Here is a 16,899-nt window from a genome sequence, read left to right as displayed (position 1 = left end):
AAATTCTTTAGTGGCTAGAAACATTCTTTGAAGGAATCTTAGCTGAAGAGTAATAATTATAATTGTCTTCCTCATGCTTGTATATATTGATTGGGAGTACAATTTGCCTTTCCTGTAATTGTAAAATCTAATTTTTCTTGGTATGCGGTTTTATAAGGGATGACCAAAATGAAAATTTCGTGACTGGGCTAAAGTCATCTCCGAAGTACCAAATTACGTATAGGAAACGGGTAAACTTCCACGCTCACATTCATTTTCCTTTATCGTTTTCACGCGAATTATTCAATTATCAGTTTCCTAAGATATCAAGAAGCAACATCTCGCCATGCCCAGCGAAGACCCCGCCATAACTCGATTCCGCAATTATTTACGAATTAAGACTGTCCAGCCTAATCCAGACTATGTGGAGTGTACTCTCTTTTTGCAGCGGTGGGCTGACGAACTCGGATTACCAAGTCAAGTAATTGAATGTGTGCCAGGAAAACCAATAGTCATTATTACTTGGGAAGGGAAAAACCCATCATTGCCCAGTATTTTGTTGAATTCACATACAGACGTCGTTCCAGTATTTCCCGTATGTATATATAATCTATTATTTCTCGATTTGTCAGATTTATTAAATGAGTCACACTTTAAGGAACAATGGACTAGCGAACCCTTTGCGGCAGATGTGCGACCAAATGGAGATATCGTTGCGCGCGGATCACAAGACATGAAATGTGTTGGCGCATGGTATATGGAAGCTATCGCGCGGCTGAAAGCGGAAGGAAAGCAGCCTTTAAGAACTATTCACGTATCGTTTGTCCCAGGTAAAATATATATATCGAATAATTTGGCTGTCGTATATTTTAAACAATAATCCCTATTATTAGATGAGGAAATTGGTGGTACTGACGGCATGAAAGCATTTACTACTCGTTTTCGTCAGAGATTCCTTGAACTTAATGTTGGATTTGCCCTTGACGAGGGCATTGCAAACCCAGATGATGCACTTAAAGTGTTTTATGGAGAGCGTGTCATTTGGTGGCTCAAGCTTACAGCAACTGGTAACACGGGTCATGGAAGTCAGTTTATTGAGGGGTCTGCCACTGTTAAACTGGTATTTCATTCTCGTTTAATTTTGATAGTATATTATGAATGGATTTTTACAGGATTTACATTATGTTGGTTTTAGTCCAAGGTTATCAATAAGTTTTTAAAATATCGCGAGGAACAGGAGAAGTTATTGCAAGTTGGAGTCCATCCAGATGGAAGAAAGTATACTTTGGGCGACGTTACCACTCTAAATCTGACAATGCTACAAGTATACAATACTGACCTTCTTTTTGATCAAGTTTAAAAGTTATTTATGAAAATTTACTTTGATTGTTTTAGGGAGGAGTACAGGTAAATGTTATACCGGAGAATGCCATAGCTGCCTTTGATATTCGAATTACGCCTCGAGAGAGTCTAAAGAATTTCCGTAAGATGCTGAACGAATGGGTGCTATCAGAGCCAGGGTAAAGAAAGAATAGTTTCTCTTGCACAAAGGAAGACAAGTACTTAATATGGCCTTTTGATCCTCAGAGTGAGCTATGACTTCGAACATTACTCGGGCGAAAATCACTTTACCGCACTTGACGATTCCAATGTATGGTGGAATACCCTCAAAAATGTTTGTGATGAGATGTAAGCAAATAAGTTTCTATATACTACACATTTGAACAGGAATCTGATTTGTACTTCTAAAGGGATGTAAAAATCGAACCGGAAATCTTCCCCGCTGCTACTGATTCTCGTTACCTTCGCGCACTTGGCATTCCTGCGCTCGGAATATCCTATTTAAAGAATATTGAGGTGCTTCTCCACAGCCACGATGAGTATATTAGAAGCGATCAATTTTTGGAGGGGATCGAATTTTACACGCGTCTGATTGATCGTTTAGCTAATGTCCAATAAAGCGCCATTACTCCGCTGCTTACTCTATTCTTTTTGATGTTTTCGATATTGTATTGTTATTTTTTTTTTTTTCATTTGGACGAATACATTTATATATTCATATAATTTCAAGATTTTTCTGGAATACTTTTGACCGTGCCCTTGCAGAAAAAAATTGGAGCTTTTCAATTGTGATAGAAAATAGCGTAAAAATGGGAATCGTTTGGTCGTCAATGCGCAAGTATTTGCTAACTTCTACTATTGAAATGTATGTAGCCTATAATGATCTTCCATTTATTATAGGATCTCGAAGGTAACATACAACTACTAAGCAAGTTTTTTTAAACTGTTTTTTTATGTGAGTAATATTCGTCTGGTAAACACAGAAAGAGTGCCCAATTAACTGAAAAGGAACTCATCGAGATTAGAGGTAAATTTAATCCACTTATTCAATTCCACTTCGTCTGCTTTTCTTATTAGCAGCAAATCTCGTAGCTCTAGAGCGTACATTTGAGGGTGCTTATTGGCGAACCGCGCTTGGATCCTATAGCGTGGGCATTATGGTCTTGCGTATATTTGCCGCCGAATTCTACAACATCGGATTCTTATTCGTTGCATTCGGGACGGCTATGTTAATTATATCAGCGCTTAGGAGGAGACGCTCAGGTGACTTGCTTGATCCTCACGGAAATTTCAAGACTGGAGGAAACTGGGTATTAATTACGAGCATCATTTCAATAATAACTTATATTATACTATTGATACTCTTGATCAGATTATGATATCCATTTCCTAGCCTTTATATTTAGCATATATGTACAAAGCTGTATTGACGCTTATCTTGTATATAAATGAATGGCACCGCTTGAATTCAATATTATTTATTATTTAATTCAGGTCAATAATAGTACAACAATACAATAGCAAAAGTGAAAAATAGTACATTTGTATCATTATTGCGAAATTACAAAACCTAACACGAGTATGAAGAAAGGCACGAAAAGACATAAAAGAAATATTGTATTCTCTAGCCGAGTAACGTGTCATGAGGTAGTGAATTTAAATAGTCATGGTTAAGCTTGAAGAAACTAAAGTTGGAGTTGGGAGAAGAGTCCGACGAGGGTTGATAATAGCAATATCGATTGATAAGCTCTTCATATTCTGAAGAAGTAAGATTTGAGTTACTTTCCGCTCTAAGTGGTGGGGCATGCCTCGTAACTTCAGACTGAAGCTTTTCAGATTCGTGTTTCTGATGAAGAGGGGGAGGAAATGAATTGAAACGAGAAAGGGAGGGACGAAGCGGGTTCTCCATATTAGAGCTTAGAGTGCTGTGAGATTCAGAAGCATTTTGGATAGCTAAATCCAAGGAAGCATCAATATCGTAAGATTTGCGCAAGAAGTTCCCCTTTTGTATTGGGGGAGAAGTTGGATCTTCCGTGGTAACCACTGAAGGCTTTGAGGTATCAATAGGAGGCGGCTTTGCTGAGCTTTTCTTTGCTCGTTTCCTACGAATATCCATCTGATAATTCATACCATCACAATTGTCCCAATACTCTTCTCTTTTTCCATTGATCCTTAGTCGAACCGCAAAGAACATAGTCACCTCCTGGCCAGCCGGAAGCTTTATCTCGAAATTATATCGCCCTTTCTTGCCCGAGTGTGCCTCAGTTTCATTTACCGTATGCCAAAAATCAAAGGTATACACCACAGACACCTCTTTTTTTGTTGCCTGAGAGGATTCTGCCAACTCACCTAGAAGTGAGTGATTGTCAGGCGATAGAACCACTTGAACAAGGCAAATAGGTTGTGAAGACGCTCGATATACTGCAGGTGTAATATTTGGCATCTCAATGGTCAACTCATCTCCTTCTTTTTCAGATTCTATATTTTCGCTGGTTTCCTCGCATGCGTCTAATGAAACCTCAAGTAGAGATGGCGTCTGCGATTTTGAAAAATGCCTAATGTGGTCGAGTGGATCAAAATGGACATATTTAGGGAGACGACGAATATTCGGAGCAGAATGCGAGGGTTTTAAGGCAGGTTTAATAGGTTTGCCAGTTTTCTTGACAGTCAGTGTGTTCAATTTGGATGGGAAAATTAGCGATGTGTCAGCAACCGCGTTATCTGAATTCGAATCATTTATGAAATGAGAGGGAGGGTGGGCAGATCCGACAGACGGGTTCGTAACAGGAGAATGAGTGAAGGATATATCTAAGAACCCCCGCACTGAATGTTTCGATGAATTAGACATATGTTCATAAATAAATAAATAAGTAGAGTATATATATTGTTTTCAGCAGAGGTTTGGGCTGATGAATTTCGTAGTCAACATTACAAAATTGTTGTTTCAGATACTATGCCTTGAAGAGTAATATATTACAATTTTTACATCTGTCCCCTTGCGCCCGAAAATCTAGTACTCAAAAAGTTAGAACTCTTATTTATGGAATAAAAAAATATCAACAGTATCAGAAGTGTCATTGTGGGATCGTGCTAGTAGATGAGCTAGAAGAAGCTGTTCGATTAGAAAAATACTTTTCATATATTTGAAAGATTGGCACAAATCGTCAATTGCTAGCCAAACTTGGATGGTTGGTTAGCATATATTTATTGGGTGTGCAAAATTGAAGGCCAGAATTCTACTATATACAATATAGGCACATTTCTCCGATAGAGAAGAATGCGATAGTTATCGAAATCGCATCGATAGTAATGTTTGATATTTACAATATTTGAAAGATTGCAAGTAGGATCATGCAGCGTTCGACTACCATAGTATGAACACAGCAAATGCAAATTTTCTCCAATATTAAAAAGAGCTGTTGGAGAGTTACCTCTAGAGTACACAATGCGTGCCTTCGATTCGAATGGGAATTCAATGTACTCCTATAGTGGTTTAGCTGTGAATAAAGAAATAAAAGGCTTGGAAATAATATAGTACCTCCATATATTCTCTTGATAATAGAAATGAGTACGCTCGATGTCTATCCCAGATGACGAGAAGATTCCGTCTCATGGAAACTTCGCAAAGAGTGGAGAGCGAGCGAAACAGCGGCGAACTAATGGTTTTAATGCGTTGGCTTGACACTAAATCCACCACGACTACCTCCGTAAAGGTCATAATATTATATGGTCTAATGAGGACGAATAGAATTGAATCTGCTAGACCAAAATATCCAGAGGGGGCATCGTGCTAAGCAACGGAAAAAAAGATGTTGAACTCAACCCATAATCGCTTATAAACTGTTAGATTAGATACCGTTTCTTCCCATGCAATGGATCCATCGGTGAGTCTCCAAACTCTAAATGAAGCACCATCAAACCATAATGCAATATATTTTTCGTTCATGTATAAATTATGCAACACCAACACTTGTTCAAACTCGAAAGTGTATAGCACTACACCATTCGGACCAACGACTAGACATCTGTTGAGTGCAGGTCATTCATTAGAATAAATATATAATAGGATTGCAGAACCCAAATACCCATCATCTCCGCTGATTGCAATCAAATATGGTGAATCTTGAGTAGAAGTTAATGCGATATGAATATATTCTCGCGATGAAAATCTCCCAATGTCAATGAAGTCTATACAGCGGGGTGTATTTTGCCATGTTTTAAACTCTACTTCCCATAAATCCCAGATATAAATCTTGTTCTCAATAGTTATTCCCGCGAGGTATTTTTCATGTATAGCGTAAGATCTAATGCTGATGAAATCTGATGCTAATATGCTTTTAATTGAGGTAGCTATGCCTAGAATGAAAATAATCATTATTCAAAATATTGTTGGCAATATTACGAAAAAAAAATCCTTTCTTCTGAACGTTACCTTTTTTCCAATTCTTCTCCCTTTCACAAAAGAGACGGTATTTCTCCTTGCATGAAAAAGAATGACTAGAATTAGATAGCATCTCTTCGGCTACTTCTATCGGTAAACCTTTCTTGTACATGTAATTAAAATATATGCGTTGCCAGAGGGAAGGCGTACATGTGATAAGAGACCAGGAATGACAAGTGCTACTCGCTTGAACCAAGTCATATGGGCTTAAATACCCAAAGATCTGGAGCGCAATTTCGATTGGTAGTTTACTGAGTAAATCCATCAGCGTATAATTTGTGTGTAAAATATATCAATTAATATAATCATTGCTACCACCTCGGGAGAACGCCAACGGAAACATAATTCTCACTTTCCAGACTGCGACTTTAAACTCCAGTTTCCGAAATAATGCGTTTTCATTGGCTCACAGGCAATCGTGTTTTTACTGGAAAAATATTATATATTTTTTAGGCAGATTAAATATACCGAGGTATTCGCAGTTAGTTGTTTTTGTTAAGTATAATTATATATTTATTACTTTTATGTCATAATGTGGGTTACCATCTCTTTACTCTTAAGATCTATATCAACCATGATACTAAAAATTTCCATTAGAACCCACGTTTGAAAATATAGCCAATTTTTCATTGTATATTCATCTAATATCACTAGGGCCTTTTCATTTTCTCTCATTCCACCACATATAGTTTCTCTTTATTATGGATTAATTTTGTAAAATCAATTTGTACAGCTGAGTTAAAATTCCAAATTTCCATCCCATAATTCACAAACTAGTAAAATTTTTCCCTTGTGTACCGAAGAACAATATATAAACTCTCTCTCATTCAGTCCCAATTGAATCTCTATCCTTTGGCCTGAGCGCGAAGCATAACGATATTATTCTTTCGCCTTTTACTAAAGAATACCGTGTTTCGTGCTCTTAAGGGCCATTAAGAATTTTTTGTCTTCTTTTCTCTTGATTGAGAAAAGAATATTCATACCTTAAAAAAAAATGAGAGATAAATTAGGACAATTAATCAAAAATGATTTTGAAAGTTATAATCTGTCCTTAATTTGGAACCCTGTCTATATTATAATAATTATTATTCTATAATGGGATATTAATTCTTTGCTTTCAATCCTCCAGCTTTAATGTTATAGAAGGGCATTGAAACCAGTCCATTCTACCCCATAGTGATCCACCCTCTTATTTAATGCCGAGCAATATTTTCAGTATTTAAACACTTCAAGTTTCGATGGTGCGAGGTGGTAGCCTGAACAAAATATAACGATTAATTCCATACAGCGGGAGTTTAAAACGGATCTATGTTAGAAATCAAAAGAAACAAATAACAACTAAAAGTGATAGGAGAAGAGGGAAATAAGTTCGAGTATAAATTTTAAATTATTAAGAAGCCACCCGGATTATTGGTTTCCTATATAGCTCTCTCCTCGCAAATTTCCTAGCTCTCTTAGGTAGATAGTAGTTCCCATTATAAGCACCGTTATAGACCGCAGCATTACCATACGCAGTATCGACATATGGAGTTGGGTTTGCGAAGGGCGTGTACATAGGCTCACGTACAATAGCTTCTTGCTCCGGAGGTAGGAGTATCGTTGGGAATATTGCTCCATCAACGGGTGTTGCAAGCATTGGTTGCCCATAGTCGGACACCATCATTACTGGCGCCGCTCCAGCTATAGGCGTAGCCATCATGTAGCTTGTGGTCGTGGTGGGCATCATTGGATTAGAAGTTGGAGTCGGAGGGTCGAAGAGAGGTGGCAAATTGAACGGAAGCGAAAAGGTTGGAAGGTTGAAAGGCAACGAGAAAGTAGGGAATATAAACGGAACATCGATGATAGGTTTGGGAATACCCCCAAGATTGGGAAAGGGAGGGTTAAATGTGAAGAGATTGAATCGGATATCAAATGTCACGCGAACATCTTGACGGAATTGTAGCATCAAACTATAATCCTGGACTTTGGCCATGACCGTCGAGTCCATGCTGATGGTTAAACCAAATAGATTACGAAGAAGCAAAAAGATGAGCTCCAAAATGGTTCCAATTAGTTGCACAGGTAACCAGGGTGATTCTCGCATAGCACGTGGAGGAACTGTAAACTCGGGATTTAGCGCAGTGTCAACGAATCCAATTTGCTTGCCCTGATTCAGTACATTGGCCCGAATTGCTTGAAGTGTAAACGGTGCTTTGAAGTAGTTTGCAAGTATAACGCTGGCATAACCTTTGTTTGTGAAGAGGGATGAAATGGCGACGTGGACTTTGCCACTCTTGATCAACTTATCAGGCGTGCCTCTAATCTTTGCCGGGATATTAACTGATGAAAGCGCTGGAAGGAGAGATTCTATATTCGTGGAGTTTTCGAATCCTGCAATGAACGCATCGGATGTGTTGCCTTCCAAATAGCTTTGGAGGAGCTTCGCACCAGCTGCCATTGAAGCGGGATCTTTCGGAGAGTACTCTAACTGAGCTTTGACATTGCTACTGCCTCGACTAAGCACAAGTCCGGGAATAAGCACAGTGCCAACCACCTGCCCATCAGACACAGCACGGAAATAAACATCGCCCACGGTGAAAGAGACATCCGAAGGATTGGTAAGTGTAGCATCGAGGTCTGCGTATAATGCTTCTTTGGTGCCACGATTAACTATAAGAGAGTTTACGACTGAGGGAGGATCCTTAAGCCCATTAAGCCCTTTGAGTGTAAGATCTTGGCTAAATGGAATCCCGGTGAGATTGACTGTCCCGAGTGGGGTATTTGCGACTGCATCCGTAGTACCGTGGAGAGAGAGTGTACCTACTGGTTCAAGAGCCAAAGATTTTACAAGGGCTTGGAATGCTGCGTGTTTATCAGGAAAGACATTTAGGGGCACGTCAGTTAAAGTAAGTGCAACAGTATTCTGGTCCTTCATAACTGCATCAGATAACGGCACGTTGAGAGTTCCGATATCCTCCCCCATTCCGCCAGCAATAATATTGGCGGCAAATTTCTTGACCGAGAACGAGATTGGGAAAGGAATTTGGAACTGAGCTTCACCAGAATCAGATGAGGTAAGGGGAGCATAAGCAGTCTGAGGCGTGAACTTGAAGTCCAGTGTCTTGATGTTAATATTCCTAACGACCTTGAAATCAGGATCCACCCCGGGCAAGGATGTCTCAATTCTCAAAGTTCGGAAGGCTTGCGACAAATAGCTGATTTCTTCACCATTTCTTCCATAGAGTCTGTTGGCAATAAACACCAGTGGGTTCGGCTTGCTGGACAGGTAATTGGAGAACAGCTTGCTAAGTACTTGTAATCCCTGCTGCGATGTCTGCGGGAAAAGTCGTCCCTCAAGTTTAAGCACAGAGGAACCTTTTGGCTCGAGAGTCACATCTCTTCCGGTACCATCTGAGATAAAGACGTCTTGGCTGAAAATATGAACATCGATCTTGGATAATTCGAGACCTATTGTACTCGGATTACGAATTTCAGCTTCGGAGCTGGCCTTTACACCTCCCGCAGGATCGTCTCCTGGAAGCTCGAATCTTTTGACTTTAACTCTTCCTCTGAGCCCATCGGCACCATCTAGATCCACGTGTTTGTTGACCTTGATATTTTTCACCGTAAAACCGAGCACTTTAACCGTGACCTTGTCGGAAAAAATGCGCCATTCAGTTGTTCTCTCGTGGAGCAGTTCGATAACGAAATCTCTAAGATCATTGGCGTTTGCAACATCCACATGTCCGTCATTGTCAATAACAACGCCCACTCCAGGAGTTGCTGAGAGATCTGGGATCTTAAGATACGCGATTAAACGCTCTTTCCAGTAGATTTTGAGCGGTTCTTCGAGATGGAATGTGGCAGGAATTGGGCCAGTATTAGTAATGCTTCCCCAAATGTGAGTTTTGAAATCTTTTTCGCCCATATCATAAAACAACGACCTGTCCACATAGAATTTGGTGCCGTCGACGATAATCTGCACAATTGGCCTTAGAATACCTCCGAGATCAAGGATGGGTCCGCCGATTCCGTCCATAATTCCTTCGATATTCACTTCATTGAGGATATCATCGGCATCGATAAAGCGCTTATGTTCAAATTCTGCTCGCATTCTTGGCTCGTCGAACAGAGTCCCCGCTGAATCGGGTTGACTTCGCTTCATATGCCCATGCCTTTAGTAATAGTTATAAATAGTAATACATTAACTAAAGAATATTTGAACGTAAGACAGTTCAATCTTACCTCATTTTTTTAAGGTACTGGTCAAGCTTCGAAACATCGGCTCCGTGACGCGCGCCTTCATTTCGCAAAAGCTCAAGTTGCTCGAGTTGACTTAGCGTAGTGGCTTTCCCATGTGAAATTAGATTTGGATTGGCTAAGTTGAACGTCAATTCAGGTAAAAGGGGTTCATCTTGGGTGTTATTTAATGTATGAAAAGGGGATGCTGTTGATAAGGGTGCGGATATAATAGAGACAAGACCAAAAATAAAAATGAATACAAAAAATAGCTCTAAAGAGCTGCGTATCAAGTGGGTTGTTGCTTTAAGCATGTCCGCTCGCTCCCTTGCGGTTAATCAAATGAGGAATAATATAACGACAGGGAATATTTTATGAACTTGGAATAAGAGGACACTCAATAGTTATTATCTTTAGAATCAACAACTTGAGAGGAGAAAAAGGAAAAATAAAGGAGAGAAAGCTTCAATACAATATAAGATCAAACAAAAATTAAAAAATATCCGGTAGTTCTAATTTTTGAACAAATTGTATTTCGGTATGTTTTGAAGGTATGGTTGAAAACAAAATAAGCTCTAGTCAATTCTCCTAGAAATGTAGGAGATGTCAAATAATCCGATACCCTTTTGCAATGCACTTAGTATATTAATATCTCTTCCCATATATATTTGAGGAAGAGAAATTGTGGTAAAAAAGGATAGGTAGGTAATAATTTTAATAGGTGTATAAGAATAAAGATGGATTAGTTTGCGTTTTGGAAGTAATATAAGCCGCAGAGACACTTACGGCTCGGTAATTTTTCAAGTAGAAATAAGATTACAACTCTGTTAAGATTCACGATGGAAGTAAATTCCCGTATGGCTGGGTTTGCCGACGTGAAAGCCATCGATTTCAATCAGATGTAAGGAGAGGAGAAATTATCCAAGAAACATGTGAGTCAGGTCGGAAACTACAGATTAGTCAGAAAACCTCTATAGATAATCATAACAAATAAAATTTTTTCGGGCGCAGTTTGTTTAGTTATCAGACCTAAAATATCAGTTCTTCCAAGTCTTTCCGAGTACTCTTATTCCTCTTATATCTGTTTAACCTATATCCATCCAAATAACCTACTCTTTTTGTCCCTTTAAACTCCTAGCTGCCTCACATTTTATTTTTAAATTCTTAATAGAATTCGAACTACTCTTTTTTACCATCCTCCAGGTTTTAATTTGAGTATTATATAATTTGAAATGTCCGAGCAAGATTACGAAGCTCTTCCTGAAAGTGCCCCTGTTTTTATTCACCTGATGGCGGGGGCAGTTGCTGGTGTAACGGAGCATGCGGTCATGTACCCTATTGACAGCGTTAAGGTAGTATGCATTTATAATAAAATTTAAATTCATCTTAACTAAATTTATCTTTATTTAGACTCGAATGCAAGTGCTAACACCCACACCGGGCGCTGTTTACAATGGCATCACACATGCTGTTTCTCGTATAACTACTACTGAGGGAGCACTTACGTTGTGGCGTGGTGTCAATTCGGTTATCCTTGGGGCTGGACCAGCACATGCCCTTTACTTCGCCACCTACGAGAAATGCAAAGATGCACTTGGAGGAAACCGTGAAGGACACCATCCTTTTGCAAACGCCTTTGCTGGAGCTTTTGCCTCAATGGCGCACGACGCACTTATGAATCCTTTTGATGTTATCAAACAGCGCATGCAAATTCACGGTTCTACTCATCGCACAATATTTGAATGCGCACGCAAGGTCTATCTCTCAGAGGGACTTCGTGCTTTCTACATTTCATACCCAACGACATTGACCATGTCTATCCCCTTCCAGTCGATACAATTTACCGTATATGAATTTTTCCGGAAGCTGCTTAACCCAGAGGGTGTCTATGACCCTAAAGCTCATGTTGTTTCTGGAGGATTGGCTGGAGCAATAGCTGCTGCCGCCACTACACCACTCGACGTAGTAAAAACTCTGCTACAGACCCGTGGACAATCAAGTGATCTGCGAATTCGGAACTGCTCTGGATTTTGGCAGGGCGCCAAGTTGATATACGAAAGAAATGGTGCCAACGGGTTCTTCCGGGGTTTGCGCCCAAGAGTAGTTGCACATATGCCTTCGACAGCGCTCAGTTGGACAGTTTACGAGGGCGCGAAGTGGTTTTTGCAGACAAATTCAGAGCAAAGACAACAAATGATGCTCTAAGGCATCTTCCATTTCCAGTTTTCGAATAGAATTGATTCTCGCTTGCTGAATTCTGCTTGGTAGAGGTATCCACCGTCAACAAGTCTATCGCCTTTTATATAATTCTATATACGATTCTTAGTATTGTTTCTTTATTTTTCCTCTTATATTGTTCGCATTTTTGTTTTTCTCTTACAGTGTATTATTATTGCTCTTTTGTCGTTTTGAGTTGGTTATAGTTCTTTCACTTGAACAAAAGTTAAGTTTAAACATCGGACAGAAGTTTAGGTGTCTAGAAATGGTCTACTATGCTCTGAAGCCTAGGCTAAAGTTATCTGATTAATTATTTTCGAAATACAGATTGGGTTTTCTTTATTTCCTTCTCCGACAGCCTCTGCCGTTTTTCCTAGGTTTCTCATTCTCTAACGCACATTGTTCCTTACTCTCTATTTTTAACAATTGATTTTCAGAGTATTATTTTGGTGCAAGACTTACTTAGCATGGATAGCATCCAACGGAGTACCAAGAAAGACTCAGGTTGGCAACATGGGTCCTCAGCACCCATCTCTGATACCTCTTCATCTACTAGTAGCTTCAATGCTCCAACATCACTCTCACCACCACCATCACCTACTCGCGTCCGAAAGCCGAGCAGTCTGTCAGGTGTTGGGCATTTGAGTGCGAGAATCACAGATAGAACTGTGTGGGATAAGAGTGCATTTGGGCAATGTTTGAGCAAGTGATTTCAATCATTGTATATAGTATACGTTTATCATCTACATCATCAGGACACTCTAACGACCTTTCTGATTCAAATACTAGTTCATAATACCCTCCATAGTAATACTACACTTATTGTGATTTTAAAATATGTATTAATTAATCGGTTTTGAAATAAAATAAAACTGTTTTTCATCTTAAACGTGTCGGATATTTTCTGGATGAGGGGATGAGGCGCAATACATTGGCAAATAACTGTTTAACTTATTTTAGATCTGAACTATTTATATTGCAATAAGCCATCTATCGTAACGGGATCATTCCTAGCAAACTCACCCCTTCTCCCCCCTCCCCCCTCCATATTGTATAACAATTTAATTACATCGTGAGCGATATCTGGCTCAATCCACGGTGTAAGAAATAGTCGATCCTACTATCCTCCCCATTGAAAAATTACTCGACTAACCAAATTGTGCAAGGGATCTTTTACAGGCTTGCTTTCTTGTCACCTGAAGCAATTTGTGTAAATACCCCCCTCCACCTCAATGGTTTTTTATCTCCGGCCTGACATAAGCCTACTTTGCCAGGTTATTTTCGCACGAGTGGAAAATTAACCTTACTGGTTATCAAGTGGCAAATGCATGCGGCGGTCTGGGTTTAGAAACCTTAGGGTTAATTTTCCTCTCCTAACCAATATATAAATTGATCTTCCCTTTTTCTTTTCCTTTTCCTTGAGGAAAGCTTTATTTGTTTACTTTAACATTTCGCATAGCTGCCCCACTTCTAGTTCTTTTCAACTTAGTTATATCGAGATACCTTTCCCATCATGAAAGCCCTTATACTTGTCGGAGGTAAGTGTGCGTGCACTCATCATGTCGATAATAATGGTGACCCATTATTTTTTCCTAGGTTTTGGCACTCGCTTGCGACCTCTCACCCTTACCTACCCCAAGCCTTTGGTCGAATTTTGTAATAAGCCAATGATCCTACATCAGATCGAGGCGTTGGTCGAGGCTGGTGTGAAGGATATTGTGCTTGCAGTCAACTACCGACCAGAAATTATGGTCCAAGTCTTGAAAGAATATGAGAAATTATTTGGCATCAATATCACTTTCTCAATTGAAACGCAGCCCCTAGGAACTGGTGGGTATACTAATTATCTTCACATTACTAGGGCATTTTAATTGAATATACATATGATATCTGCTTTTCAGCCGGTCCACTAGCCTTGGCTCGTGATGTTCTTGCCAAGGATGACTCCCCATTCTTCGTCCTCAATTCCGACATCACCTGTTCGTATCCTTTCACCGAACTACTCAATTATCACCGTATGCATGGTGGGGAGGGGACTATTTGTGTCACCAAGGTCAAGGATCCTTCGAAATACGGAGTAGTCGTAAATCAACCAAATGTATCGAATGTCGAGTGCTTTGTCGAAAAGCCAGAGGAATTCATTAGCAACAAAATCAATGCGGGCATCTACATTTTCGACACGCGGGTACTCGATCGTATTGAGGCAAAGCCTACCTCTATGGAAAAGGAGGTGTTCCCTGCCATGGCCAAAGATGGGTCACTTCATACATTCGACTTGGAGGGTTTCTGGATGGATGTGGGTCAACCAAAGGACTATCTAAAAGGAACATCTCTTTATCTCTCCCATCTTGCCGAGAAACAATCGCCCCAGTTATATACCCCCAAGCACTGCGTCTGTGAGGGAAATGTTCTCATTGACCCCTCTGCAAAGATCGGAGAGGGTTGTATCCTTGGTCCCGACGTTGTTATTGGCCCCGACGTTGTAGTGGGCGATGGAGTGCGGTTACAAAGCTGCGTGGTGATGCGCGGTGCCAAGATCAAGGACCATGCATTCGTCAATTCCTCCATCATTGGGTGGCGCTCTAACGTTGAACGATGGGCTCGCGTTGAGGGCACTTCAGTGCTCGGAGATGATGTGAGCGTAAAAGAAGGAGTGTATATGACAGGAACCGTTGTTTTGCCTCATAAATCAGTTTCTTCTAACGTAACTGTACCGATCATTATCATGTAACTCATTGATATTTCTTAGTTATTATTGCATTTAATACTTTTTAACATTTTATAATTGTATCCCTGCATAAAAACATGGATCTAATTTAATATATAATCCTATGATTTATTCTTTCAGAATTCTCCGAAATATAATAAAGACAATAAGAACAGAGCAAAATGCAACACTCCACAATTAAAACCATAGCCCTCAATGAGTGATCACAGTCACTCGTAACGGAGACATAAAACTTAAAATTCTCCTTTTATTATATTCTACGCGCCTTCAATCTCTTCATCCTCCCCTGAGTAAATTCGGCTGGCCATCTGCCAAATCTGTACAGTGTTATCTTCTGCAACACTAGCCATCATCCACGGCTCCTCAGGGTGCCAGCTTAAGTCGGTGACTCTATTAGTGTGACCTCCGTGGACAAAGAGCAATTCAGAGGGTGCTTCTTCGGTCTCCTCCGGCAGGGTAGGTTCATCTTGCGCACGACCCAAGTCCCAAATTGCAACTCGGCGATCGCCAGAACCCGTCGCCAGGACAGATTCGTGATGAGGTGACCATTCAAGCTGAAGAATCTCATCTTTGTGATACATCAGGGTGTGAAAGCGCTGTTTAAGATGGCGAATATCCCAGAGCGCTACCGTCTATTCAGTGGGAAGTAAACAGTTAGCCCACGCTAAATAAAAAAGTGTCAATGATATGATAACTACCGAATCAACTGAACCCGTAGCAATGAGATATTCATCCGTTGGATTGAAGGCGACACAGTTAATTTCTTGATTGTGTGCTATCACATTGTGAACAGGTTTATTACTATCAGGGGTCCGAGAATCCCAGCTATAGATAAAGACAATATAATTAGTGACAGATGACATGGTATAATAGGTTCTATATTTACATCAATAATTTGTGATCATCTCCAACAGAGGCGAACTGATGTTCATGGAGGGGATGCCAAGAAACATCTTCTACTATGGCAGTGTGACCATGATATATTCGAAGAGGTTCAACAATCTGAGGACGCTCATTTGTATCCATCGTTTTATTAATATCCCTGAAATAGATATGAATTAAGACGAGGATTTGTTTGGATAGTGCCGACAAAAGCATACCATTGACAAATAGTCGTATCATCCGAACCTGTTAACAGGATACCTTCGTGCTTCTTGTGCCATGACATACCGTAGCTTAATAAAGAAAGCAGAGTTATTGACATAAGTTTAACAATAATTCCTCTTTCGGAAAAATAATCCCAACTTACCCTTCCTTCGAGTGCCCTCTTAATATCATATACTGTTCCGCCACTTCACTGCCAGCCCGGTGCAATGGATCCGACCAGTCGTATACAAGCACATCACCACGTGAAGTGCGAGTGGCAACGATATTTGGTCGTTGCGGAAGGTAACGTGCACGATTGACCTCCTTTGGATGAGCTATTTTTTTCTCAATGCGAACATGAAGTTCTTCTTCCTCGTCCTCTTCTTTTAGAGTAGTTAGCTATCGGTTTATGCATATTCATAGAGATATCCAAATAACATACCTCCTCCACCATTTTTAGGGGCTTCTTTTGGAAGGTAGACTCCTGCAACTAGAAGGTGATTTTCATCCTTGCCAGAAGTATGAGTACCAAGCAATAGTTTTTGGACAGTGCTATCTTTATCTTCGGGACTAATGTTAATGGATAGCAAAAAAAAAAATAGAAAACGAAATTAGTCATTCTGTATAATTATCAGCAGACAAAATGCACGAAGAGCAAAGAGCAGAGAGATAGAGTACACTTCGATGCCCGGTAGCCACTGGCAAGTCAACGACGGCCATTCAAGCGCGTGGATAACGAGAAGATCGTAAAGGTACGGAGCGTTTTTCTTCCATATTTTATACTCCTCGTTAATGACTTTCGATTCGAATATTGAAGCCGGCTGTTCATTGTTATTAAGAGAGGATGAATCGTTTGCATCCGTCATTGCAATTCAGGATAGTGTTGAAG

General features: G+C 40.0%; 8 protein-coding genes across 8 annotated transcripts; 4 read left to right on the top strand and 4 right to left on the bottom strand.

The window, feature by feature from the left end:
* Positions 1–325: 325 nt before the first annotated feature.
* Positions 326–1,938, top strand: VTP21DRAFT_7286 (uncharacterized protein; the record flags this gene model as incomplete). The annotated part of the gene is made up of 7 exons (XM_069398010.1): positions 326–574; positions 638–809; positions 873–1,099; positions 1,175–1,303; positions 1,375–1,499; positions 1,567–1,668; positions 1,731–1,938. The coding sequence occupies 7 exons, from the start codon at positions 326–328 to the stop codon at positions 1,936–1,938; spliced, it is 1,212 nt and encodes a 403-aa protein (XP_069255513.1).
* A 191-nt stretch (positions 1,939–2,129) lies between these two features.
* On the top strand, positions 2,130–2,699 carry VTP21DRAFT_7285 (uncharacterized protein; the record flags this gene model as incomplete). The annotated part of the gene is made up of 4 exons (XM_069398009.1): positions 2,130–2,154; positions 2,221–2,230; positions 2,304–2,347; positions 2,413–2,699. The coding sequence occupies 4 exons, from the start codon at positions 2,130–2,132 to the stop codon at positions 2,697–2,699; spliced, it is 366 nt and encodes a 121-aa protein (XP_069255512.1).
* Positions 2,700–2,944: 245 nt separating this feature from the next.
* Positions 2,945–4,168, bottom strand: VTP21DRAFT_7284 (uncharacterized protein; the record flags this gene model as incomplete). The annotated part of the gene is made up of 1 exon (XM_069398008.1): positions 2,945–4,168. The coding sequence occupies one exon, from the start codon at positions 4,166–4,168 to the stop codon at positions 2,945–2,947; it is 1,224 nt and encodes a 407-aa protein (XP_069255511.1).
* A 472-nt stretch (positions 4,169–4,640) lies between these two features.
* On the bottom strand, positions 4,641–5,873 carry VTP21DRAFT_7283 (uncharacterized protein; the record flags this gene model as incomplete). The annotated part of the gene is made up of 6 exons (XM_069398007.1): positions 4,641–4,684; positions 4,752–4,803; positions 4,859–5,110; positions 5,177–5,345; positions 5,406–5,676; positions 5,753–5,873. The coding sequence occupies 6 exons, from the start codon at positions 5,871–5,873 to the stop codon at positions 4,641–4,643; spliced, it is 909 nt and encodes a 302-aa protein (XP_069255510.1).
* A 1,278-nt stretch (positions 5,874–7,151) lies between these two features.
* On the bottom strand, positions 7,152–10,865 carry VTP21DRAFT_7282 (uncharacterized protein; the record flags this gene model as incomplete). The annotated part of the gene is made up of 3 exons (XM_069398006.1): positions 7,152–9,915; positions 9,986–10,118; positions 10,766–10,865. The coding sequence occupies 3 exons, from the start codon at positions 10,863–10,865 to the stop codon at positions 7,152–7,154; spliced, it is 2,997 nt and encodes a 998-aa protein (XP_069255509.1).
* Positions 10,866–11,211: 346 nt separating this feature from the next.
* Positions 11,212–12,184, top strand: VTP21DRAFT_7281 (uncharacterized protein; the record flags this gene model as incomplete). The annotated part of the gene is made up of 2 exons (XM_069398005.1): positions 11,212–11,331; positions 11,390–12,184. 2 exons carry the CDS (start codon positions 11,212–11,214, stop codon positions 12,182–12,184), a joined length of 915 nt encoding a protein of 304 aa, XP_069255508.1.
* A 1,525-nt stretch (positions 12,185–13,709) lies between these two features.
* On the top strand, positions 13,710–14,927 carry VTP21DRAFT_7280 (uncharacterized protein; the record flags this gene model as incomplete). The annotated part of the gene is made up of 3 exons (XM_069398004.1): positions 13,710–13,734; positions 13,793–14,026; positions 14,098–14,927. 3 exons carry the CDS (start codon positions 13,710–13,712, stop codon positions 14,925–14,927), a joined length of 1,089 nt encoding a protein of 362 aa, XP_069255507.1.
* A 254-nt stretch (positions 14,928–15,181) lies between these two features.
* VTP21DRAFT_7279 (uncharacterized protein) lies at positions 15,182–16,876 on the bottom strand (the record flags this gene model as incomplete). Its single annotated transcript, XM_069398002.1, has 7 exons — positions 15,182–15,556; positions 15,623–15,749; positions 15,811–15,966; positions 16,025–16,099; positions 16,174–16,393; positions 16,453–16,580; positions 16,689–16,876. The coding sequence occupies 7 exons, from the start codon at positions 16,874–16,876 to the stop codon at positions 15,182–15,184; spliced, it is 1,269 nt and encodes a 422-aa protein (XP_069255506.1).
* Positions 16,877–16,899: the final 23 nt, after the last annotated feature.

This window comes from Calcarisporiella thermophila (assembly GCF_041956535.1).
Source record: "Calcarisporiella thermophila strain CBS 279.70 unplaced genomic scaffold VTP21scaffold_3, whole genome shotgun sequence".
NCBI lineage: Eukaryota > Fungi > Calcarisporiellomycota > Calcarisporiellomycetes > Calcarisporiellales > Calcarisporiellaceae > Calcarisporiella > Calcarisporiella thermophila.
Note: the sequence above shows the minus strand (reverse complement) of the source record. Positions and strands in the feature narration are given on the sequence as shown.